Here is a 22,327-nt window from a genome sequence, read left to right on the forward strand (position 1 = left end):
CAGGTCTACAATTTATCCTGATGTCCGTTTACACAGCTCTCTGTCTTGGCCATTGTGAGAGGGTTGGAGTCTGTTTGATTGAATGTGTGGACAGGTGTCTTTTATACAGGTAACGAGTTCAAACAGGTGCAGTTAATACAGGTAATGTGAGTGGAGAACGAGGGGCTTCTTAAAGAAAACTAACAGGTCTGTGAGAGCGGAATTTCTTACTGGTTGGTAGGTGATCAAATACTTATGTATGCAATAATGCAAATTAATTACTTAAAAATCATACAATGTGATTTTCTGGATTTTTGTTTTAGATTCCGTCTCTCACAGTTGAAGTGTACCTATGATAAAAATTACAGACCTCTACATGCTTTGTAAGTAGGAAAACCTGCAAAATCGGCAGTGTAATACTTGTTCTCCCCACTGTATATTAGATGATCAGAACATTTTGCTAGTGGATTTTTCTCTTTACTCATATAGTAGCCTGTCCTATACCAAAAGGATTTGACTTGTCTGATAATCAATCAATGTGATTTTGTTTCACTGAATCTCTGTCTGTGTATTTGGTTAATTGATCTCTGGCTGGACAAGTGGAAGTGGTAGCGGCAGCTCATTTTTTTGTTTGCTCATCTTTCACTGATTAGAAACATTTAGCATTCAATAGTGTAATGAAGCTGGTTGAGAGAATGCTAAGAGTGTGCCACATTGTCGTCAAGGCAAAGGGTGTCTACTTTGAAGAATCTCGAATGTAAAATAAATGTTTATTTGTTTAACACTTTCTTGGCTACTCCATGATTCCATATGTGTTATTTCATAGTTTTGATGTCTTCACTATTATTCTACAATGTAGAAAATACTAAAAATAAAGAAAAACCTTGGAATGATTTGGTGTGTCCAAACTTTTGACAGGTACTGTATGTATATGTTTGTGTGTGTGTGTGTGTGTGTGTGTGTGTGTGTACGTGCGTGTTCTTTACTAACTCTTCTCTATACCCCAGGCTTGCGTAAGGACCGTGGTGGGCGGGTTCTCAGGAAGGATAAGCGGTATTGTGGCCCTGCTGGTGACAGAGAGAAACCCTACGGAGACCTGGAGCACAGGACAGCGCCCCTTCAGGACGGGGGTAGGAACAGCAGCAGCAGCCTTAATGGTGGTGGAGGATGGCGTGGGCCCAGAATCACCATGCCTCCTGAACAGGTCTGAACATGTCATAGATCTCTAAGCAACAGCAGTAAAGAAGTCAGTTAGTATAAATAAATATGTACGTGGAAACACAAAGTAACACACAAATTATTATTACACTTACTCACATACATACTCCAGGGGTACAATTGGAATTGAATGGGTGGTGCCCCCCCTCAAGGTGCTGATCTTTTCTAACTCTGTCATAACCTCCTGCTCTTCCCCCAAGTGCTGATCTTTTCTACTCTGTCATAACCTCTGCTCTTCCTCCAAGGTGCTGATCTTTTCTAACTCTGTCATAACCTCCTGCTCTACCCCCAAGGTGCTGATCTTTTTCTAACTCTGTCATAACCTCCTGCTCTTCCTCCAAGGTGCTGATCTTTTCTAACTCTGTCATAACCTCCTGCTCTTCCTCCAAGGTGCTGATCTTTTCTAACTCTGTCATAACCTCCTGCTCTTCCTCCAAGGTGCTGATCTTTCTAACTCTGTCATAACCTCCTGCTCTTCCTCCAAGGTGCTGATCTTTTCTAACTCGTCATAACCTCCTGCTCTACCCCCAAGGTGCTGTTTCTGCTGCAGGGGCAGAGCCTCCGGCCCTGTTTCTCGTCAGAAGGTGGCCCGCCCCTACACAGAGGTCACCATGATGACCCTGCTCACCAGCATGGCCGACAAAGAGCTGGTGCACATGATCGCTTGGGCTAAGAAAGTACCAGGCAAGAACCTAACACGGCACAGAAATGATAGATGATGTCATAATGTCACATACTGTCATTACAAACTGAAAAAATACACCAGCTAGATTTTACTAGCCACATAAGTAAAATCACTCCAACAAGGCTTGAATAGGACTCATTTTCTCTCTCACACACACTGACGGTCACACACACACAAACAGACCCCTACGCACTCGCTATGTGTCCTAGACTATGGCCTTGTCTAATCACAGGGCTGCTTACGCAACCTCTCTCCTCCTGTGGTGTCAGGCCTTGTAAGTGGCAGTGACCGGGTGCTTGTCTCACACACACACACACACACACACACACACACACTACACACACACACACACACACACACACACACACCACACACACACCCAACCACCACACACACACACACACACACACACACACACACACACACACACACACACACACTTTCAAAATAGGGGTGCAGAAAATATGATCCATTGGGTAATTTGTCATTTTAAAAGTTCATATAAATAAAAATAGATATGTCAATTTTATATGTTTGAGTTTTACACCCCCTCCCCCCATCGCCTCAAGATAAATGGTGTTGACCACTTGATAGTTTGCTTTGCTCCCGCGTCATTGTGTTGGCTCAGTGCAGTTAAAAAGCACTAGTTGCACCACTGGTGTTTAAAATGAAGACACCTGCAAAATATAATTGTTTATCTATTTTGTTGTGCTRTTACATTTGTATCGTTGTTTCATGCCCAATGGTGTTGAGCCGCATGAACCACAAGAAAATTCATTGTATCATTTCACTTTGCCTGTTAGAACCCAGATGAGAATGGGCATGTCTGATTGTGCTAGCTGTAGCGCAGCCTCTGACTCGGAGTAACCTTTCATCAGCCTACCAAAGGTTGCACGTTAGCAGAAAACTGCATGTCCAGTAGCTCGCAGGCTGTCAATGAGTAGCTCGCAAGTAGAGAGTGAAAAATATAAATCTGTTAAATAATCCCCCCCAAGCTGTTTACCGGCATTTAACACCATTTGCATCTGTTTTCCCAACTTCAATCGGTTAAATCACATTGTTAAAATGTTTTCATTCATTTGCAAAAGTAACAGTCCTGTCCAAGCCCCATTTGTCTGGCCGCCTAGCCAAATGCTAGGCCACACGGACCTTAGTTTCTTCTCAGCAATGAGTCTGGATCTGATTACCTTTCCTACCCTCCACCAGATGCGAACACATTCGGAGCTGTCTGATTGGTCCAGAAACCAATGGGTTGGGCCAGAGCCAGAACACACGTGGGTAAAGTGGCGAGGTGAAAATTCGTCATTGGTTTTGATACTGTAATTGGTTAGAGATGACACAATCAATGATGACTTTGTTTTTTACAACGCTCCTTGTGCCCCGCATCACCACAAACTACTTCAATGATGGCAGTCTCAGACTAAAGTGTGTAGCAATTAGCGAACTACAGAGCAGCTGAAGAATTTAGTGTGTCGTCAGGCTAGAACCCCATGTCCGCTTCGCATTTACAATGTAGCCAAGCTGTGTCTGTATGTGCCAAMTGAAAAAGCACAGGATATTTGTATCTTAATAAAACAGCTCTGGATTGGTAAGTAATATCGACCAAATAAGCCATTTATACCCTGTTTTTATCAAATATGTATGCTGCTGAGACAAGTCAATATTTTTTTTTTATGTCAACAGTGCAACAACGGGCGCCAAAAAAAGTCAATGTCTGAGGAATAGCTGAACGGTCAATTAATGTGATTGCTGAGATTACACTTTTATTGTTCCTCATACTTTTCATTATGATTCTGTTTCTTTACAATGTGTTGTCAAATATGTAACTTACTCTCTGTGGTTGTTGTTCCAAAGGACACTATTTACCAGAATTACATTTTTTWTTTTTTTTWTTTTTTATAGTASCCTAGTMCTGCAGACTACAAGTTTGTTGAAATGTAAAACACTTTTATTTTCTCTCATCTTAAAAATGCAAGATTCTCGAGGTAGGGTCCAGAAGACAGATTTTTGTTCAAAATGTGTGATTTTTAAGAACCAAAATGCAATTACATTGTGTATGCATTGCTGTTTCTGTTCATAAAATGTGGCCTACACAATAACAAAATATGCAGGCTGTATATGAGTAGCTTGCAATTTCTTTGGGGGGTATGAAGTAGCTTTTATGAAAGAAAAGGTTGGAGATCCCGGCTCCTGTTGTTACGTCCATCGTTAGAATGAGACCAAGGTGCAGCGTTGTAGGCGTACATTTTTCTTTTATTAAAAATGACACCAAAAAACAACAAAATATAAACTAACGTAAAGTTCTGCAGGGCTAACAGCAACTGTGCAAAAACAAGATCCCACAACTGAAGGTGGGGAAAAGGGCTGCCTAAGTATGATCCCCAATCAGAGACAACGATAGACAGCTGCCTCTGATTGGGAACCAAACCCGGCCAACAAAGAAATATACAAACTAGAATGCCCACCCAAATCATACCCTGACCTAACCAAATAGAGAAATAAAAAGGCTCTCAAAGGTCAGGGCGTGACACTAGTCCAAACTGTTCAAATGTGACCCATATTAATCCCTCACAAAGGGATGTTTGTGAGTCACAGGGTTGGTAGGGTTTCAGACCTGTCAATTCATTATTGGGGGTGGAATTTTCAGGGAAGGTAAGAGATTAGTAATCTAGTAATTAAAACACTTTTTCAATAGATTTTATTGTTCCTAAACCTAAGAAAAATTGTTGTGTTCTGTTCACAAATATGTTAAGAAAGTGTGTATAAAGAAAATGCAGCCCCCCCCAAGCTTTTGCTCCCCCCACTATCAGACATAGTCAGGCGGCCGTGCACACACACACGCTGAGACGTTACAGGCATTATGTTGATGATGACAGTCATCACCTCAGAAAGGGTCTTTTAGGCGAACAAATACACAGCGCCTTAGACACACACACACTCAGCTGAATCTAGTAATAAAGGATGTGGCTATTGAGCAAGTTGAAGAGACTAAACTTCTTGGTGTCACCTTAGACTGGAAATTGTCATGGTCAACGCATATTGATTCAATTGTTGTAAAGATGGAAATAGGTATGTCTGTAATAAAGAGATTCTCTGCATTTTTAACACCACTCTCAAACAAGGTCTGCAAGCCCTAGTTTTATTGAATCTTGATTATTGCCCGGTCATATGGTCAGGTGTTGTAAAGAATGACCTAGGAAAGCTGCAGCTGGCCCAGAAGAGAGTGGCACGTCTTGGCCTTCAATGCACACAGAGGGCCAATGTCAACAGTATGCATGTCAGTCTTTCCTGGCTTAGAGTATAGAGGAGCGATTGACTGCATCACTCCCTTGTTTTTATGAGAGAAAATATTGTGCTGAAAGCTCCAATATGTTGGTATAGTCAACTGACATACAGCGCTAAAATACATGCATACTATACCCGACATGCGATCAGGGGTCTCTTCGCGGTCCCCAAGTTCATAGTGGGTTTTGGGCAGCAAACAGCACTGTATAGAGAAGTGGTGGCATGGAACAGTCTTCTATCGCAGCATGCTCAACAGAACAGCAATATGAGCCTTAAAAGACAAATCAAGCTGCACCTCACGGCAAAACTGCCTTAACGTCCTGTATTTTCTTGAAATAGTTGGTTTTGGATAAAATATATATGTAGTCTATGTTCTAGTCTCTTTAATTGTTTTTATTTTGTAGTGTATTATGCTTGTATATTTTTGGACCCCACAAAGAATAGCTGAGGGTTATGCACATTTTTACTTTTCAGTAGTTTAGTAGACACTCTTATCCAGAGCGACTTACAGTAGTGAGTGCATACATTTACATACTGGTCCCCCGTGGGAATTGAACCCACAACCCTGGCATTGCAAGCCCCATGCTCTACCAACTGAGCCACATGGGACCATGCACAGCTAATGGGGATCCAAATAAACTAAATACACACACACACAACACACACACACGCTCACCTTCCCCCAACGCTGTCTAAGTCAACACGGATGTTGTTATGCTGTTCTAGTGTGCGTCACTAAGAGCCTGAAAGCACACAGTTTTAATTGCAGGAGTATTTAGCCAGGTACAGAGAGGGACAATGGAAGTGATTGGGATGTAATTGGATATGAATTAGGACAGCTGAGTGGTGGTGATAAGGACCCGTGCCAGAACAGAGATTACAGTTTGGCCAATTCACAATGGTTGTGTGGCAAGGTTGGAAGAAGTTAAATGCTTAGCATTTATCTTAAAAAGTTCAGATCAGGATTTATTTAGATTTTATTTTATTCGTTTCTCTTTTAGGCCTGCAAGGAAAGCTACAAGTATCACATGATGAAATATATATTGATATGCTTCAACCACAGTGGTCCAGTCAATCACAGATTATACTCACAGAGTTTCTAAACCCAGAGGCGCAACATCGCAAGACTTCCGGGAACACTCACCAAACAGACCAAACAGACCAGGCTGAGGTTGGGGTTTGAGAAGTCAATGAGAGAAGTGAACAATTCTTCCTTAGTTGTTCATTTTCCTCAAAATCAAGCCAATATCTTACATATATGAATATGTTATTACTCCAAACTCGTGACACTCGTTTTAATTTTTGTCAAAAACAGCTTTTTATCGAAGAAGTGCCTTGGATTTGACGCCATGCACATGCGTAGTTCAGCGTGAGATGACCGTTAGAACAGATAACGTGTTTCTGCGCATGACCTTAGCTAGCCAACGTCTCCATGACATCGCCTACAAGTGTGATTGGGGATTTATTTTGGAGAAGCAGTTTCTGCCTATCTTCATACCATACTGTCTTTGTTATACTGAAATGTCTAAATGTTATTCAAAGGAAACGATCACTTTCATTACTTTGCAATTGCTGTGTGCTTCTTTCAATTGCTTCTTTCCTTTGAATGACAATCTGACTATTTCTATTAGATTAGTCATGGCCATCTCAAAGGATTTTAGTCAACTAGTGGTTAATGTATGGTTGACAGTGGATTTATATTAGCCTGACGACTTACACAAAATTATTCCGCTGCTCTGTCGTTCACTTCATACAGTACTTAGTCTGACTGCCATCGTTGAAGTTGTTTGTGGTGGTGAGGGACCCGAGGGGCATTGTACAAAACAAAGTAATCAGCGATTGGGTCCTCTATAACCAATCAGAGTATCAAAGCCAATGACACATTTTCAAGCCGTCATTTACCCAAGTGTGTTCTGGCTCTGGCCCAACCCATCGGTTTCTGGACCAATCAGACATCTCCGAATGTGTTTGCATTTGGTGAAGGGTCGTGGAGGTACTCAGATCCAGACTCATTGCAGAGAAGAAATTAACATCCGTGGGCTTGGCGTAGCGTTTGGCCAGAGCAAGGAGTCTGAGTAGCCAGTCAAGGGTTTGAGTGGACTGGTGATAATGTATGGTTGATAGTGGGTTATATATGGTTTGACCCCAGTGTGACTGTGTCTCTGGTACTGGTAGGTTTCCAGGAGCTGTCTCTCCATGACCAGGTGCAGCTGCTGGAGAGTTCCTGGCTGGAGGTGCTGATGATCGGACTCATATGGAGATCCATCCACTGCCCTGGGAAACTCATCTTCGCCCAGGACCTCATACTGGACAGGTGTGTACACACACACACACKCGCGCACACGCACACGCACGCACACACACACACATCAACATTGTAGATTGCCACTTCGTATCTTGTCAGTGTAGCTCTAAAGGTCACAATGAGTCTAATTATCATGTTCCCCTTGGAGAGAAAAACACACTGTCTCACCTGCACATGTCCCGGTCATTACACATTAAACTTGACTGAGAGGAGTGAAATTTAATCAAAGTGATGACTCTTGGGAGAGATGGAAAAAGCATGCGAGACACTGTTAAAGAGAGGGAGCGAGAGATGGAAAAAGCATGCGAGACACTGTTAGAGAGAGGGGGGAAGACAGAGAAAAGGAGGGAGAGATGGAAAGAGAGAGAGGGGAGACAGAGAGAGATTGAGTATTTTGGACGCACAGCCTGTTCCCTCCATTTTCCCCCACCATGTTCCAAGTAAACAAGTTACCTAGAAGCTGCCGCAGACCCAGGGGAAAGAGGGAGAGGAAGAAATGAAAGAAAGAGAGAGGAAGACGGACTGTTACTGTCTCTCTCTGATGTCTGTGATAATCCCATTTGATCAGCGTTTTATTATAGAGCATTACCTCTGACACCAGGCCCAGAGCTAGCCACTAGAGTGTCCACAGCCATTTGACATGATTAGTAAATGGTGCAGGACTGGTTTGAAGGCTGTTGGAGTTAGGGGGCAGCTATTAAGCTTACTCTAAATGGCTGCTCTTCAGAAATACGGTATGATTTTATGGCTCTTCCCCTGAACACCAACTATGTTCCAATGCTGCTGTCACTCAGGAGAGTTGCGCAGTACTTGTCTCATTCCGACCTTTGACCTCCAGGAGTGAAGGGGACTGTGTGGAGGGTATGGCTGAGATCTTCGACATGCTCCTGGCCACTGTGTCTCGCTTCCGCATGCTCAAACTGAAGCCTGAGGAGTTTGTGTGCCTCAAAGCCATCATCTTGCTCAACTCTGGTGAGTGGCTGTGTTTATGTGTTATTACTAATGGTGCTTTGTTTAGTATGTTTTCATGTTGTGATGTGGGTTCAACCCTGGATCCGGCGTGGGTAAGATTGAGAACATTACAAGTGTGTGACGCAAAGACGTGTTTTTCTCTTCATGRACATGGAGTAGTGACTAATGCATTCCACTCCCCATTAGTAAATGTTGAAGGGTGAACTGTTTTTAACAGTGGATCACAATATGCTACTCAAGCGCATTAGCTGTGAACAGAAGGATCCTAAGTCCTTCTTCGTCAATGTACCTCATAATTGTTACCATGCCAACAGTACCCTCTGTTCTATGTGTGTTGACAGAAAGAAACTCCTCTGTTTGTTTTGAGACAGACTAATCTGTAAGAGACATAAATACCCGAGCTAGGGTTGCTGTTGCAGGTTTCTGTGTATGGCTACCTGTTGTTCTTATGGATTGCTGAGTTAGCAGTTGCTGCATTGAGAACATTAGGCTCTTCCCCTTCCTCTGTCTCTTCCTCTTCTTCTTCCTCTGTCTCTGTCTCTTTCTTTCAGTCTCTTTTTAATTTTTTTCCTTACAAAATCTTTTTTAGATACAATAACCTCTCCTCTCTCTCTCTCCATCTCCTCTAGGTGCCTTCTCCTTCTGTTATTACTCTGTGGAGTCCCTCCACAACAGCCCGGCGGTGCAAAGCATGTTGGACAACATCACTGACGCCCTCATCCACCACATCAGCCAATCGGGAGCCTCGGTGCAGCAGCAGTCCAGACGGCAGGCCCAGCTCCTGCTCCTGCTCTCACACATCAGACATATGAGGTGAGGAGGGCACACTATGTAGGGGAGGAGGGCACACTATGTAGGGGAGGAGGGCACTGTGCTTGTTTTCACACATCAGACATATGAGGTGAGGAGGGCACACTATGTAGGGGAGGAGGGCACACTATGTAGGGGAGGAGGGCACACTATGTAGGGAAGGAGGGCACACTATGTAGGGAAGGAGGGCACACTATGTAGGGGAGGAGGGCACTGTGCTTGTTTTCACACATCAGACACAAGATGAGGAGTTCACTGCACGCTAGACATGAGAGGGTACTCACTCCGGATGGAGGAAATTCACATTCTGAAAGTCAGGAGGCAGGTTAACAAGCCAAAGAGGAAATTCACATTCTGAAAGTCAGGAGGCAGGTTACACAAGCCAAAGAGGAAATTCACATTCTGAAAGTCAAGAGGCAGGTTACACAAGCCAAAGAGGAAATTCACATTCTGAAAGTCAAGAGGCAGGTTACACAAGCCAAAGAGGAAATTCACATTCTGAAAGTCAGGAGGCAGGTTACACAAGCCAAAGAGGAAATTCACATTCTGAAAGTCAAGAGGCAGGTTACACAAGCCAAAGAGGAAATTCACATTCTGAAAGTCAGAAGGCAGGTTACACAAGCCAAAGAGGAAATTCACATTCTGAAAGTCAGGAGGCAGGTTACACAAGCCAAAGAGGAAATTCATATTATCTGCCGCCAGTTAAATTTTATCATCACCTATTTGGTTATTCCCATCGATTATATTTCTATGGCTATCCCTTCTCACTCCTCTCCTATTCTCTATGTAGCAACAAAGGCATGGAGCACCTTTACAGCATAAAATGTAAGAACAAAGTGCCTCTGTACGACCTGCTCCTGGAGATGCTGGACGGTCACCGGCTCCAATCCCCAGGCAAAGTGGCCCAAGCTGGGGAACAGACCGAGGGCCCCTCTACCACCACTACCACCTCCACAGGCTCCAGCATAGGGCCGATGCGAGGCAGCCAGGATATCCACATCAGAAGCCCTGGTTCGGGGGTACTCCAGTATGGCTCCCCCAGCTCAGACCAGATGCCCATTCCGTGAGATACAGAAATAGGTATTTGTAGATACGGAAGAWATAAAAGTCCTATTACATACAGTATGTATAGAGAGAGATATTTTGAAATGTATGGAGGTAAGAATGGATAAAAAATATACATTTATTAATGTGCATATTCGTTACTTTTTTGTTTATAATTGAAGTGATTAATTTGCATTTGATAGATAGTCAAAATTATTTAGCAGCAATTTATTTAATCATTTAGAAATGTTCGTATTTTGTACTGGTACACAATGGACTGAAATGTACTCAGTCACACCAGGGATGTATTCACTAGGAACCAAAAGKAAGCAAACAAATGAAACGGGGAGGGACTACCTACATTTGTCCAATAGAAACACATTTTTGTTGCCTTTCACAACGTTTGCAACTTTTGAGTCAGTTCTCTTTTCTGTGGCTTTAGCAACAGTTTCRCCATTCTGCAGCTTTGCACCAAGTATTTAGCCATCGTGTGGCGCACTGTTATCAGCAGAGTCACGTGATAGAGCAGCTAGTCTATGTAGATCAATGCATTATACCCAGTGTGAACACAAGCTGTGCCTTGACCAAAGTGCACTTCTCCAGGTGAGGGAAATGGGGGCATTATATACCTTTTGTAGCTTAACATTGATGACTGCTTGTCATATTATTCTGAGACGGATGTATTCAGAACATTGAATATATACTTTTTTATGGTTATGGCTACAAATTCAAATATTCTGATATCAGGTGCCTTGTTTARAAAATGTAATTGTTTAAATGTATCAATTTAAAAGCAGCCAACATTTCTGAAAGCTTGAATATTCTGAGCAGTTCTAGCAAAGTGTTTAAGATATTAAAAACAAATGACAAAATGTAATGTATTTCTGTTAATGTATTACTGCATTTTGTTCTGGAGTAAATATGTTCATAATCTATATTGTGCAGAACACTTCACAGCATTTCAGTTGACTGACAACATATATTTTATCGACATTGTATATGATTAAAAACAGAAGTAAAATATTGGCCTCAAGTAATTTAGCCTTTTCTGTCACTGTTATGTGGATATTTCTATGCTTACTTGAACAGATTGATGTTAATTGAATCTAATTGTATAATGTGTGTGTAAGATAGAGACATCTGGAGATGATCAAACGCATTGCTCATTCATTTGTTCTACCTTATGAGCGCCACTGCTGATGAATCAGTCTGCTCTACAGTAGTCTACACACACCACACGTACAGTAAATGTGATTTACGTTCATGCACAGCCCACCTTTCAACTGACTGTCATGTACCATGCATTGCTCTGAATAAAGACATTTAGGATAAACCCATTTGTGATTATTTTACAAAGAATAATAAATACTGTAAATATTTTATGCATCTATTATATTTAAGTTACTGTCTGGCATTTGTGTTATTCAGTAATGCAAACTCAAAGGAATACAAAAAGTAATATTTAATATGTACTGTATTTTATTATGCAAAGAGAGAGTATTATTCATTAGCTCAGCATTAGCAAACTGTACATACATAAATAACCATTTCATTTTTCATTGTTTTTACAGTTTCATTTTTGAACAGCCCAGTGATTTAGATGTCTCCATCCAGTTAGGATCATCATCATCATCGTTATTATTACAAAGCACACTATATAACATCCATCTACTTAACACTACCAGTGATTGTTTGGCTTTTTTTTAAAGCAAGGGATTTCAAGTGCATGCTAATAAAAGATAAAAATAACTGCCATATTCAAAGGCATTTCAAACATCACTATAAAAAATCACCTGAATCTTACAAGTGAGTTTACTGGTTTCTTCTTGTTGCATCGATTGTTTTGCTTTAAAACACTGAAATAATATCGACGTTAAATACTTGTCTTGGCCCGAGGAGGAAGACGTCGGCCATCTTGTGGACGGCTTCAGTGCAGTACCTTCATTCAATAGCGCTCATGTCAGTGGGGTTCCACTAAACGGACGTGACTGGCATACCAACCCATAACTCTAATCCTAAAGTTAACCCTAATCTTAACCAAACTTCTAACCTTAACCCTAAACTAACTATAACTATAACCAATTAGGTATTTCAACATGTGTTTGCAGGTCAGTCATGTCCCTGTAGTTTTCTCCCATGTCAGTGCTCTAGGTTCAGCTTTTAGCTCTATAGGATCTCTAGGACTAATGGGAATGTTTGCTATTCAAACTTCACCGGAAGCCCCCTAGCCTAATTGATTCTAACATCTACCGAATGCTGATTGAGTTAACAAATAAATAGCAGCAGCACTGACACACAGCACAGTCCACTTTGGCTCCCAACATATAAGTAGTGCTGTGTTTTTTTCATCTTCAGACTCAAGACGTTTCCTCTGAAACTGTAAAAAATAATACAGATTACTATAAAGAATACAAAACTAATAGTAGAGATTTGTTTTGGATATAAGGGGATCCACAAGGTATAGGTCCATTCATTTTGTAGATGGGTGTTGAACAACATGTTTCATATAGAGGCTGTTTAGGCCATGTAGCCTTGGGATGCTTTTGTTAGTCGGTTGGTTTGTTAGGTGTTAGAGAGTCTAAAATGAGTGAATGTCATCTCTGTGTAGCAGAGGAAGAGAGTCCTGCAGGGAGGGGAAGTGTTAATATAATCCAGGAGGTCCTTTTCTATGGGCATGAGTCCACCGGTGTACAGCAGTAGGGGACATTCATTCAGATGAGAAAGTATTTCTGGAACCAGGAAGTGATGACCCTCATATGGGTGGGGGTCCGTTGGTGTAGCGCAGCATGGGGTGGAAGGAGCGGGCAAAGTTGTTGGCATGGTGACAGCTGTAGTCCTCCTCTGTCATGGGCACCAGGCAGGCTAAGCCAATCAGGAGCAGGAGGAGGAGCTGGAGGGGCAGAGCTGCCCTCAGGACCCTCAGGATAAAGGACTGGCCCCTTGGGGGGCACGAGGACGAGGACGAGGAAGAGGGGACCAGGGGGAAGTCAGAACGGGAGGAAGCGCAGCCAGCGCCGCTCTGAGAGCTGGTCAGGGAGAGAGAGAACGGCATTAGACACACCAGAAATAGCAGAGAGTATGGTTATAGACACAGGAACACACATATACACACACACATTAGTAAAACTGTATAGAGGTAAGATACTGTGAAAAGGGTTAATATCGTAACAAACAACATACCAGAGTAAGCATACCAATCACACACACACACAAGGTTACTCAAACACTACAGAAAAACGGTTACACACACTCATGCACAAACCAAAGCAGCAATTTCTACACACATAATCTCTCCTATGCACATGGAACATGAAGTAAAATCCCTCCTAGCTGTCTCAGTCTTGTTTTTCTCACTGAGTGAGAAACCCTGGCCGTACAGCCGACTGTGTGAGAGTTCAATGCCACGTCTCATTCCGAGCAGAGACCGCTGTACCAGAGACCCCTCCAGAGATTCCCAGAGAGGGAGCCAAGAGGAGAGAGGAACGCTGCGTTCCTCCACCTGGCCTCATCCTCACAGGGCTGCCTGGTGGCCTGGGGGAGGAAGCTGTTAGCAGTCTGTCTGTCTGAAGGCCCTCCACACCCTAGCCTTCCACACATGTCTCTATCTCTCATTAATGGTTGAAATTAATGGCGAGAACATTGTGATGTGCGCATGTGTGTGTTTTACCTCAGCAGCCCTACCTCAGGAGATCCACAGTTTGGGGCCGCAAAGAACCCCCTGATCTCCATGGCAACCTCGTCTACTAGATTTCAATTTCCGTAGCCAATTAGTGAGTAAGAGGGAGCTAGCAGAGCCTGGGCCTGTTCATACAATGGAGCCCATCAGCCCCAACAGAGCCTCATTACCTTTTCTCGACCACTCATCCCTGAGCTAATTTAGGGCCAGGCTTCAACCCGGCCTACATGTCATTATTAGGATCCATTTAATAGAAAGCACGGAGTGAAGACTCAAAATAACAAAGAGAGCAGGACAGAGGTGGGTGGGTTATTAGTACGGGGATGAGAGGGGGATGAAGGGAAAATAGAGATAGAGAGAAAGGAAGGAGGCAGAGATTCAGACAGTTCATTACAGGAGATAGCTAGTTTTCTATTAAGAGAAAGAGAGGAATAGAGGGAGGGAAAGTGACTAAGAAAAAATGAGAAGGCAAAGTGAGTCAGCAAAGAAGAGGGGGGCGAAACAGATACTGTATATTCAGATAATGCCATCTAGTGGGTGAGAAATAACTACAGGGATTAGTGGTGCCAGGTAGGTGAGCAGTAAAAAGATGACAGACAAGCGCTTGGCAGCATCGTTCAGACAGCCGAGCACAGCAGCAGAGAGCAATGAAAGAACAGAAAACATTCCACTTTCATTCAATAAAGGAAGAAAGGAATCCCCTGAACTAGGTGATTCACGACTTTTAACAGCTGGCTTGGTTACGTCGCTTCTAGAAGGAAGGAAGATCATGGAACTCATATGGGCCAACGTTGGGGAAGTTTGGAGGGGTAAAGAGGATGCATCATTTCTCAACAGATAAGAGAGGCAGAAGAGGACCTATCAGAGGACCTATCACAGCTTCTGCCCCAAGGAACTGGTTTAGGTTCGGTTTCCTAACCATATAGAGTATAATTGATTTGATTGATTGACTGATTGGGTTAATAATTTGTACAGGTACAAAGTATGCAGCCATGGTTCCATCATCCTCCCATGGTTCTAGAGTCCAGGAGAGAGGTACCTGTGATGTGGGCCGCTCTCGGGGGGTCCTGGGTGGGTATGACTACTTTTGCCCCGGGGCTGTACCACGCAATGAGCAGGACGGGGGTAAAAGAAAGAAAGAATGGTTCAGTCCGGAGCAAATAAACACCAAGCTTCAGATGAGAGGAAAAAAACAACCAACAAATAACAGAAAGAGCAGTAACATCAACAACTAAAGAGCAGCAACAACATCCATGATGGTGACAGGTGTATCAAGAAACCTGGCTTTTCACATTGGATTGTTTAACAATTACAATTACAACAATTCATTTACAGATATGTTCATCAAACATACTGTATATTAGCATCTATAGGTGGCTAGAAAATACATGAAATGTTGTTATCCTGTTCATTTGACATGTTTATTTGTTGCCAATGATTAGTAATGCTTCAGGATTTTATTAATAAATGATGATGATGGTATAGTGGTGTTACAGTGGCCTGTAATGACTAGAAGCATTGACGTTTATAATTAGTTGCAATTACGCTACCTGCGAACACTACAATTCTCCTCTAAAAAGCATCAGTTAGTGAAAAGCCAGTGTTTCCTGTGCATTTTTGGCTACGCAGATCTACATGGTGAAGGTAGCAAAAACCATCTCAAAGAACAACAGCTTGTGGGGCAACATATTCCTTAGTGGTGTAGCGTCATATTAGCAGGGCAGCAATAAAGCAATCTACAAACAAAGGGTAAAACGCAACGTCAATGAATTGCCTTAATTAACTGAATGAAAACAGAAAGGACTGGTGGGTGGCTGCGRGGTAAAAGCTGGGATAGAGAGTTGTCCTGTGGGTCAGCATGCATTGGGAGAGGGAAAGGGGGTGACATTTTGGGTTAAGAATAACATTTGGGAGATCACTCTATAAATCGGTCAGGGTGAATCGCTATTTCTCTAACCAGTATACCCCACACTAATGACTTTCTCTACACATAACAGCCCCCGGTAAAGGACTCTATCAAGTGATAGATCCTAGATAGGTACAAAGGGAGACATTACCGATCGCCGGCGGCTCGTCGAGGTCCCCTCTGAGACGGGGCTGGTGGATCCAGAGATGTCAGATTTGTCCACAGCAGACAAAGGCAGCGAGTCCTACAAAAGGGTCAATAATGTGGACAAGGACAGACAGTCAGTCTGAAGACTTTTTATCCTCGTTGTCCAGATAGGTACAAAGGGAGACATTACCGATCGCCGGCGGCTCGTCGAGGTCCCCTCTGAGACGGGGCTGGTGGATCCAGAGATGTCAGATTTGTCCACAGCAGACAAAGGCAGCGAGTCCTACAAAAGGGTCAATAATGTGGACAAGGACAGACAGTCAGTCTGAAGACTAGTCTTTATTTCTCTCTTGATGCTCATCCGGACACACAGGGTGCATTTCACTATTTCATTCACTGCTACTAACTAGTTACCTGGAGAGTGATTGTCATAATCGTTGCACTAAAAAGCCCACACTATAAATGTATGTAATACGGCTGTAGGTCTTATGTGTATTTTCCTCTGACCTGTTGTGTGTCCATGGTTTCCAGTCTCCTCTCCAGGCCCTCCAGGTCAGTGCTGACCTCCCGGAGGAGCAGCCGCAGCCTGTTCCCGATCACATGCACCTTCTCCTGGGCCTCCAGATGCTCACTTCCCTGGGCCTGGTTCTGGTCCTTCTCTGAAGCCTGGGGTTGGATTTGGGACGTGGCCTGGGTGTGGACAAGCAGCTGGGCTGAGAGCTCTTGGAGGGAGGAAGCCTTCTGCTGGGAGTCCAGCAGCTCACGCTTGATTTGCTGGAGGTGAATGGGGGAGGAGGTGAGAGGGGTAGTGGTTAATATAATTGGTTTGGGCTAGGCTACAACCCTTTAGGATATGGTCTTTTGAGAGGAAAAACAGATTTGGAGTGTTGCTCACAGTTTGTGTGTATTGGAGTGGAAAGTACCGTGAGTGTTCTGTGGTGAGTCCGTAGTGTTTCACGGTCGAGCCTGGGGGGGATGGGGACAACCTCGTTCCTTCTACGGTCAATGTTCTCCAACCACAACAGCAGACCATGGCTCAGCTCATGGAACTCCTAGAGAGAGAGAGAGAGAGGGAAGAGTGATGAGGATGGAGAGAGAGAGGAGAGAGGAGAGAGGATAGTTTAACCGGAGAAGGAGAGTAGAGAGACGGGGGGTGAAATGACAGATGATTAACAGACAGAATAACACAGATTCCTTTTATGTGTGTGTGTTATGACTGTGTACGTTTACATGTAAGTGTTTGTTGTACCTGACACTGCATCAGGGCCCTCTGTAGCTCTGCCCTCCAGTCCTCCAGCGATGAGCCCAGCCAATCCCAGCGTGAGTTCATCTCCTTCAGCCCGTCCCTCAGCTCCCACGCCTCCTCTGAGTCGGGATCTGATTGGAGGAAGTCAGCGTGCTCAGGTTGATTGACAGGACCTGGGACTTGTGGCCGTCCATGGCCTTCTGCAGCTCCTGGAAGAGTGGAGAGGATAAATGAGTGACTGTGTGTGTTTGTTTGGCTGTTTGTTTGTAAGTATTTGTGTTATTGTTATGTTACGTGTTGGACCGTATGGGAATGTTTACCACGTGTTATATACACTATGTGTAACACTATCAGTATAATGTATAATAAATATAATAAGAATAAAGGGGGGAGTACTGTAGGTAGACTGACCCAGTACTGGTTTACAGTAGTTATAAATAGGCTTGGTGATGACAGAGCAGAGCTAGTACAGGAGCACTAACAGTAGGTGTCAGTAAGCTAGGTGTAGGTTAGTGGACCCACCAGGGTTCAGATCGGCCTGGCTATTTTTTAGTCTGTTGACATCCCTGTCTGATGTGCTGCAGATTACAGCAGCTGGGCTGTGTGATGTGTTACAGACAACAGCAGCTGGGCTGTGTGATGTGTTACAGACAACAGCAGCTGGGCTGTGTGATGTGTTTACAGACAACAGCAGCTGGGCTGTGTGATGTTTACAGACAACATCAGCTGGGCTGTGTGATGTGTTACAGACTACAGCAGCTGGGCTGTGTGATGTGTTACAGACTACATCAGCTGGGCTGTGTGATGTGTTACAGACTACAGCAGCTGGGCTGTGTGATGTGTTACGACTACATCAGCTGGGCTGTGTGATGTGTTACAGACACAGCAGCTGGGCTGGTGTGATGTGTTACAGACTACAGCAGCTGGGCTTATCGTGATGTGTTACAGACTACAGCAGCTGGCCTGTGTGATGTGTTACAGACTACATCAGCTGGGCTGTGTGATGTGTTACAGACTACAGCAGCTGGCCTGTGTGATGTGTTACAGACTACATCAGCTGGGCTGTGTGATGTGTTACGACTACATCAGCTGGGCTGTGTGATGTGTTTACAGACTACATCAGCTGGGCTGTGGGATGTGTTACAGACTACAGCAGCTGGGCTGTGGGATGTGTTACAGACTACAGCTGGCCTGTGTGATGTGTTACAGACTACATCAGCTGTGCTGTGTGATGTGTTACAGACAACAGCAGCTGGCTGGCTGTGTGATGTGTTACAGACTACAGCAGCTGGTCTGTGTGATGTGTTACAGACTAAACATCAGCTGGCCTGTGTGATGTGTTACAGACTACAGCAGCGGGCTGTCTGATGTGTTACAGATACATCAGCTGGCCTGTGTGTGTGTTACAGACTACAGCAGCTGTGGCTGTCTGATGTGTTACAGACTACAGCAGCTGGGCTGTGTGATGTGTTTACAGACTACAGCAGCTGGTCTGTGTGATGTGTTACAGACTATATCAGCTGGGCTGTGTGATGTGTTACAGACTACAGCAGCTGGTCTGATGTGTTACAGACTACAGCAGCTGGTCTGTGTTATGTTTTACAGACTACAGCAGCTGTCTGAGTGTAACAGACTACAGCAGCTGTCTGATGTGTTACAGACTACAGCAGCTGGTCTGTGTCATGTTTTACAGACTACAGCAGCTGGCTGTCTGATGTGTAACAGACTACGCAGCTGGCCTTTCTGATTTGTTACAGACTACAGCAGCTGGCCTTTCTGATGTGTTACAGACTACAGCAGCTGGTCTGTGTCATGTTTTACAGTCTACAGCAGCTGGTCTGATGTGTTTCAGACTACAGCAGCTGGTCTGATGTGTTTACAGACTACAGCAGCTGGTCTGATGTGTTACAGACTAAGCAGCAGGTCTACGTAGCTAGATAGCAGGGACTGGGCTGTGTGATGTGTACAGACTACAGCAGCTGGGCTGTGTGATGTGTAACAGACTACAGCAGCTGGGCTGTCTGATGTGTAACAGGGACTACAGCAGCTGGTCTGAATGTGTTACCAGACTTCAGCAGCTGGGGGGGGGGGGGGCTGTCGTGTTACAGACTACAGCAGCTGGTCTGATGTGTTACAGACTGCAGCAGCTGGGCTGTGTGATGTGTAACAGAATACAGCAGCTGGTCTGATGTGTTACAGACTGCAGCAGCTGGTCTAATGTGTAACAGACTACAGCAGCTGGGGCGATGTGTTTGTACTATATAGGTCTCTGCCTGGGCACTAGACCAGCAGGCTCGTGATTACACTGCACATGGGCATGGGAAATCATAGAGTCCATGGGTATCATGTGGCACATAGATGCAAATGGTATACATAAGATGCACACACACATGCACACGCACACACACCTTGAGCTTCCCGATCCTCTGTTGGATGGTGTGTATGTCTGTGCTGAGGTCTAGCACCCGTAGCTGTCCCAGCTCTGCCTCTGCCTCGCACAGCCATGCCCTCATGGTCTGCAGGTCTGAGATCAGATGGTGACACTGCTGCAGGTTCTGCTTCTGTCTGTGTTTGTCCCTCAGAGACTGAGCCTGGTTCAGCTCCCAGCGCTCAATCACACCTTGGGGAGAGAAGTAACACAGTTTCAGTTGACTCATCCCTCATTATTGATTATAATAAGCGAGAGAGAGTGTGTGTATGTGTGTTTGTGTGTGTATCACCAACCTGTACTCTGGCTGTCTGTGCTGGTGGGGTTGGTGAGTCCTGGCATGTCATCATCCTCCTCAGTCAGCTGTCCTCCAGCCCTCTTCACTGCATCTATACTGCCCCGACACTCTCCCATCAGACGCATCTACAACAGACAGGGAACATAGTCTTATCATGCTACGACATGACATTTGGGTTTTTCTGTATATTTCTGACAGTTTTAGCCATACTATTACTAGGAGATTTTCTACGAGAGAAAGCCCTCACATAGCCCATGTAAGTTGAGTCCAGCTCAGGGCTGGTRCTGGCCTGGCCACTGCAGGCAGCCGCCTCTCCCTGCTGGACAGAGTAGCGGCCAGAGTCCACAGCCTGGTCCAACAGTCTCAGGTGGACCTCCAGCTGACCTGGCTCACCTGTGGGGTCAGGAGGGGGTCAGCCAATTAGGAGAGATAATTCTCTGGGGGTTTGTTTTTGGCCAGTCTACAATTTCATTTTGACAAACAGTAGTGGTGGATACTGGCAGACTGGTCCACCTGGAGAACATGCTCATAATGGAAAAAACAAGCAATGTTAAATGTTAGTCAGTGCAATTCCTTTGTTGAAAAACTGCAAACAAAGAAGGAAAAGTAGGTGGTTTATATGATCAGTTGCGTGATGTGATACCAACAAAGGTGAATGGAAAAGTGCTTTAGCATGCTATTGTGTATACATTCTTATACGCTGTATACATTCTTATATGGTGTATACATTCTTATACGGTGTATACATTCTTATACGGTGTATACATTCCTATACGGTGTATACATTCTTATACGGTGTATACATTCTTATACGGTGTATACATTCTTATACGGTATATACATTCTTATACGGTGTATACATTCTTATACGGTGTATACATTCCTATATGGTGTATACATTCTTGAATGATGATGGTGCATTCAACAATGGTGAATGATGCATACTATGTTAATTTACCGCAGTTGAACGGGCATGTTAGTATATTTAGTTTTGTGATATGTTATTGACATGCGATGATAAATTACACATATGCCTTGTTTGCTCATCATACTTTAGTAGCATGCTATGGTAAATGATATGGTATTTGTGCTTAAGCACGTTAGCATGCTATGGTAAATGATATGGCATTTGTGCTTAAGCACGTTAGCATGCTATGGTAAATGATATGGCATTTGTGCTTAAGCACGTTAGCATGCTAGTGTGGCTAGTTGCCTACCAGAGGAGGATCTCAGTGTGCTCTCTGTCAGTTTTATATAGGCCTCTGGGCTTTCTGGTATAACTACATCTGCAAAGAGAGATATGCACAGTCCTCACAATTAGAACAAGGGACATTGGACAAGTATGTAGTGTGTATAGGTTTAATTGTATGCTTTTTTTTCATCCTATTACTCTTAATTTCACATGTTTGAGTACTGGTAATCTATTTAATGCTGGTGTAGATGCATGGGCTTTTTAAATGCTACAAATATCCTAAGTAAACGATCACTTTGATGGGAGAACTTCTTGCAGTATATCATTGTTATTATTTTTGTTGTTTGTATAACAGTGAATTCCCCTTGGACATCCATAAAACACTTATCAATAAAGTATTGATCTGTCCATCTCCAGCAGCAGTCTGTAGTAGTATTATACTAACCTGACAACACAGCAGCAGTCTGTAGTAGTATTATACTAACCTGACAACACAGCAGCAGTCTGTGTAGATTATACTAACCTGACAACATAGTGGCAGTCTGTAGTAGTTATTATACTAACGTGACAACACAGCGGCAGTCTGTAGTAGTATTATACTAACTGACAACATAGCGGCAGTCTGTAGTAGTATTATACTAACGTGACAACACAGCGGCAGTCTGTAGTTGTATTATACTACCTGACAACAAACGCAGCAGTCTGTAGTAGTATTATACTACCTGACAACATAGCGGCAGTCTGTTAGTTGTATTATACTAACGTGACAACACAGCGGCAGTCTGTAGTTGTATTATACTAACTGACAAACACAGCAGCAGTCTGTAGTAGTATTATACTAACGTGACAACACAGCGGCAGTCTGTAGTTGTTATTATACTAACGTGACAACACAGCGGCAGTCTTTAGTTGTATTATACTAACCTGACAACACAGCGGCAGCTGTAGTAGTATTATACTAACGTGACAACACAGCGGCAGTCTGTAGTTGTATTATACTACCTGCAAACACAGCAGCAGTCTGTAGTAGTATTATACTAACGTGACAACACAGCGGCAGTCTGTAGTGTATTATACTAACTGACAACACAGCAGCAGTCTTTAGTAGTTTATACTAACCTGACAACACAGCGGCA

At 43.7% G+C, this 22,327-nt stretch overlaps 2 protein-coding genes across 2 annotated transcripts in view; one reads left to right on the plus strand and one right to left on the minus strand.

Annotated features, from left to right (window-relative positions):
• esr1 (estrogen receptor 1) overlaps nucleotides 1-11,678 on the plus strand; it is a 25,789-nt gene extending 14,111 nt beyond the window's left edge. The window contains 8 exon segments of the mRNA XM_023999694.2: nucleotides 987-1,183; nucleotides 1,730-1,748; nucleotides 1,751-1,765; nucleotides 1,768-1,881; nucleotides 7,343-7,481; nucleotides 8,311-8,444; nucleotides 9,074-9,257; nucleotides 10,045-11,678. Coding sequence (XP_023855462.1) covers nucleotides 987-1,183; nucleotides 1,730-1,748; nucleotides 1,751-1,765; nucleotides 1,768-1,881; nucleotides 7,343-7,481; nucleotides 8,311-8,444; nucleotides 9,074-9,257; nucleotides 10,045-10,321 — 1,079 coding nt within the window. The 3' untranslated portion in view covers nucleotides 10,322-11,678.
• Nucleotides 11,679-11,754: 76 nt separating this feature from the next.
• Nucleotides 11,755-22,327, minus strand: part of syne1a (spectrin repeat containing, nuclear envelope 1a) — a 183,201-nt gene continuing 172,628 nt past the window's right edge. The window contains 12 exon segments of the mRNA XM_070446763.1: nucleotides 11,755-13,324; nucleotides 13,583-13,797; nucleotides 16,032-16,124; nucleotides 16,203-16,310; nucleotides 16,535-16,801; nucleotides 16,951-17,079; nucleotides 17,277-17,425; nucleotides 17,428-17,482; nucleotides 19,682-19,893; nucleotides 19,998-20,124; nucleotides 20,247-20,392; nucleotides 21,217-21,285. Of these exon segments, the coding sequence (XP_070302864.1) occupies nucleotides 13,051-13,324; nucleotides 13,583-13,797; nucleotides 16,032-16,124; nucleotides 16,203-16,310; nucleotides 16,535-16,801; nucleotides 16,951-17,079; nucleotides 17,277-17,425; nucleotides 17,428-17,482; nucleotides 19,682-19,893; nucleotides 19,998-20,124; nucleotides 20,247-20,392; nucleotides 21,217-21,285 (1,844 nt within the window). The 3' untranslated portion in view covers nucleotides 11,755-13,050.

The sequence above is a fragment of the Salvelinus sp. IW2-2015 genome, linkage group LG14 (assembly GCF_002910315.2).
Source record: "Salvelinus sp. IW2-2015 linkage group LG14, ASM291031v2, whole genome shotgun sequence".
NCBI classification, from domain to species: Eukaryota; Metazoa; Chordata; class Actinopteri; order Salmoniformes; family Salmonidae; genus Salvelinus; species Salvelinus sp. IW2-2015.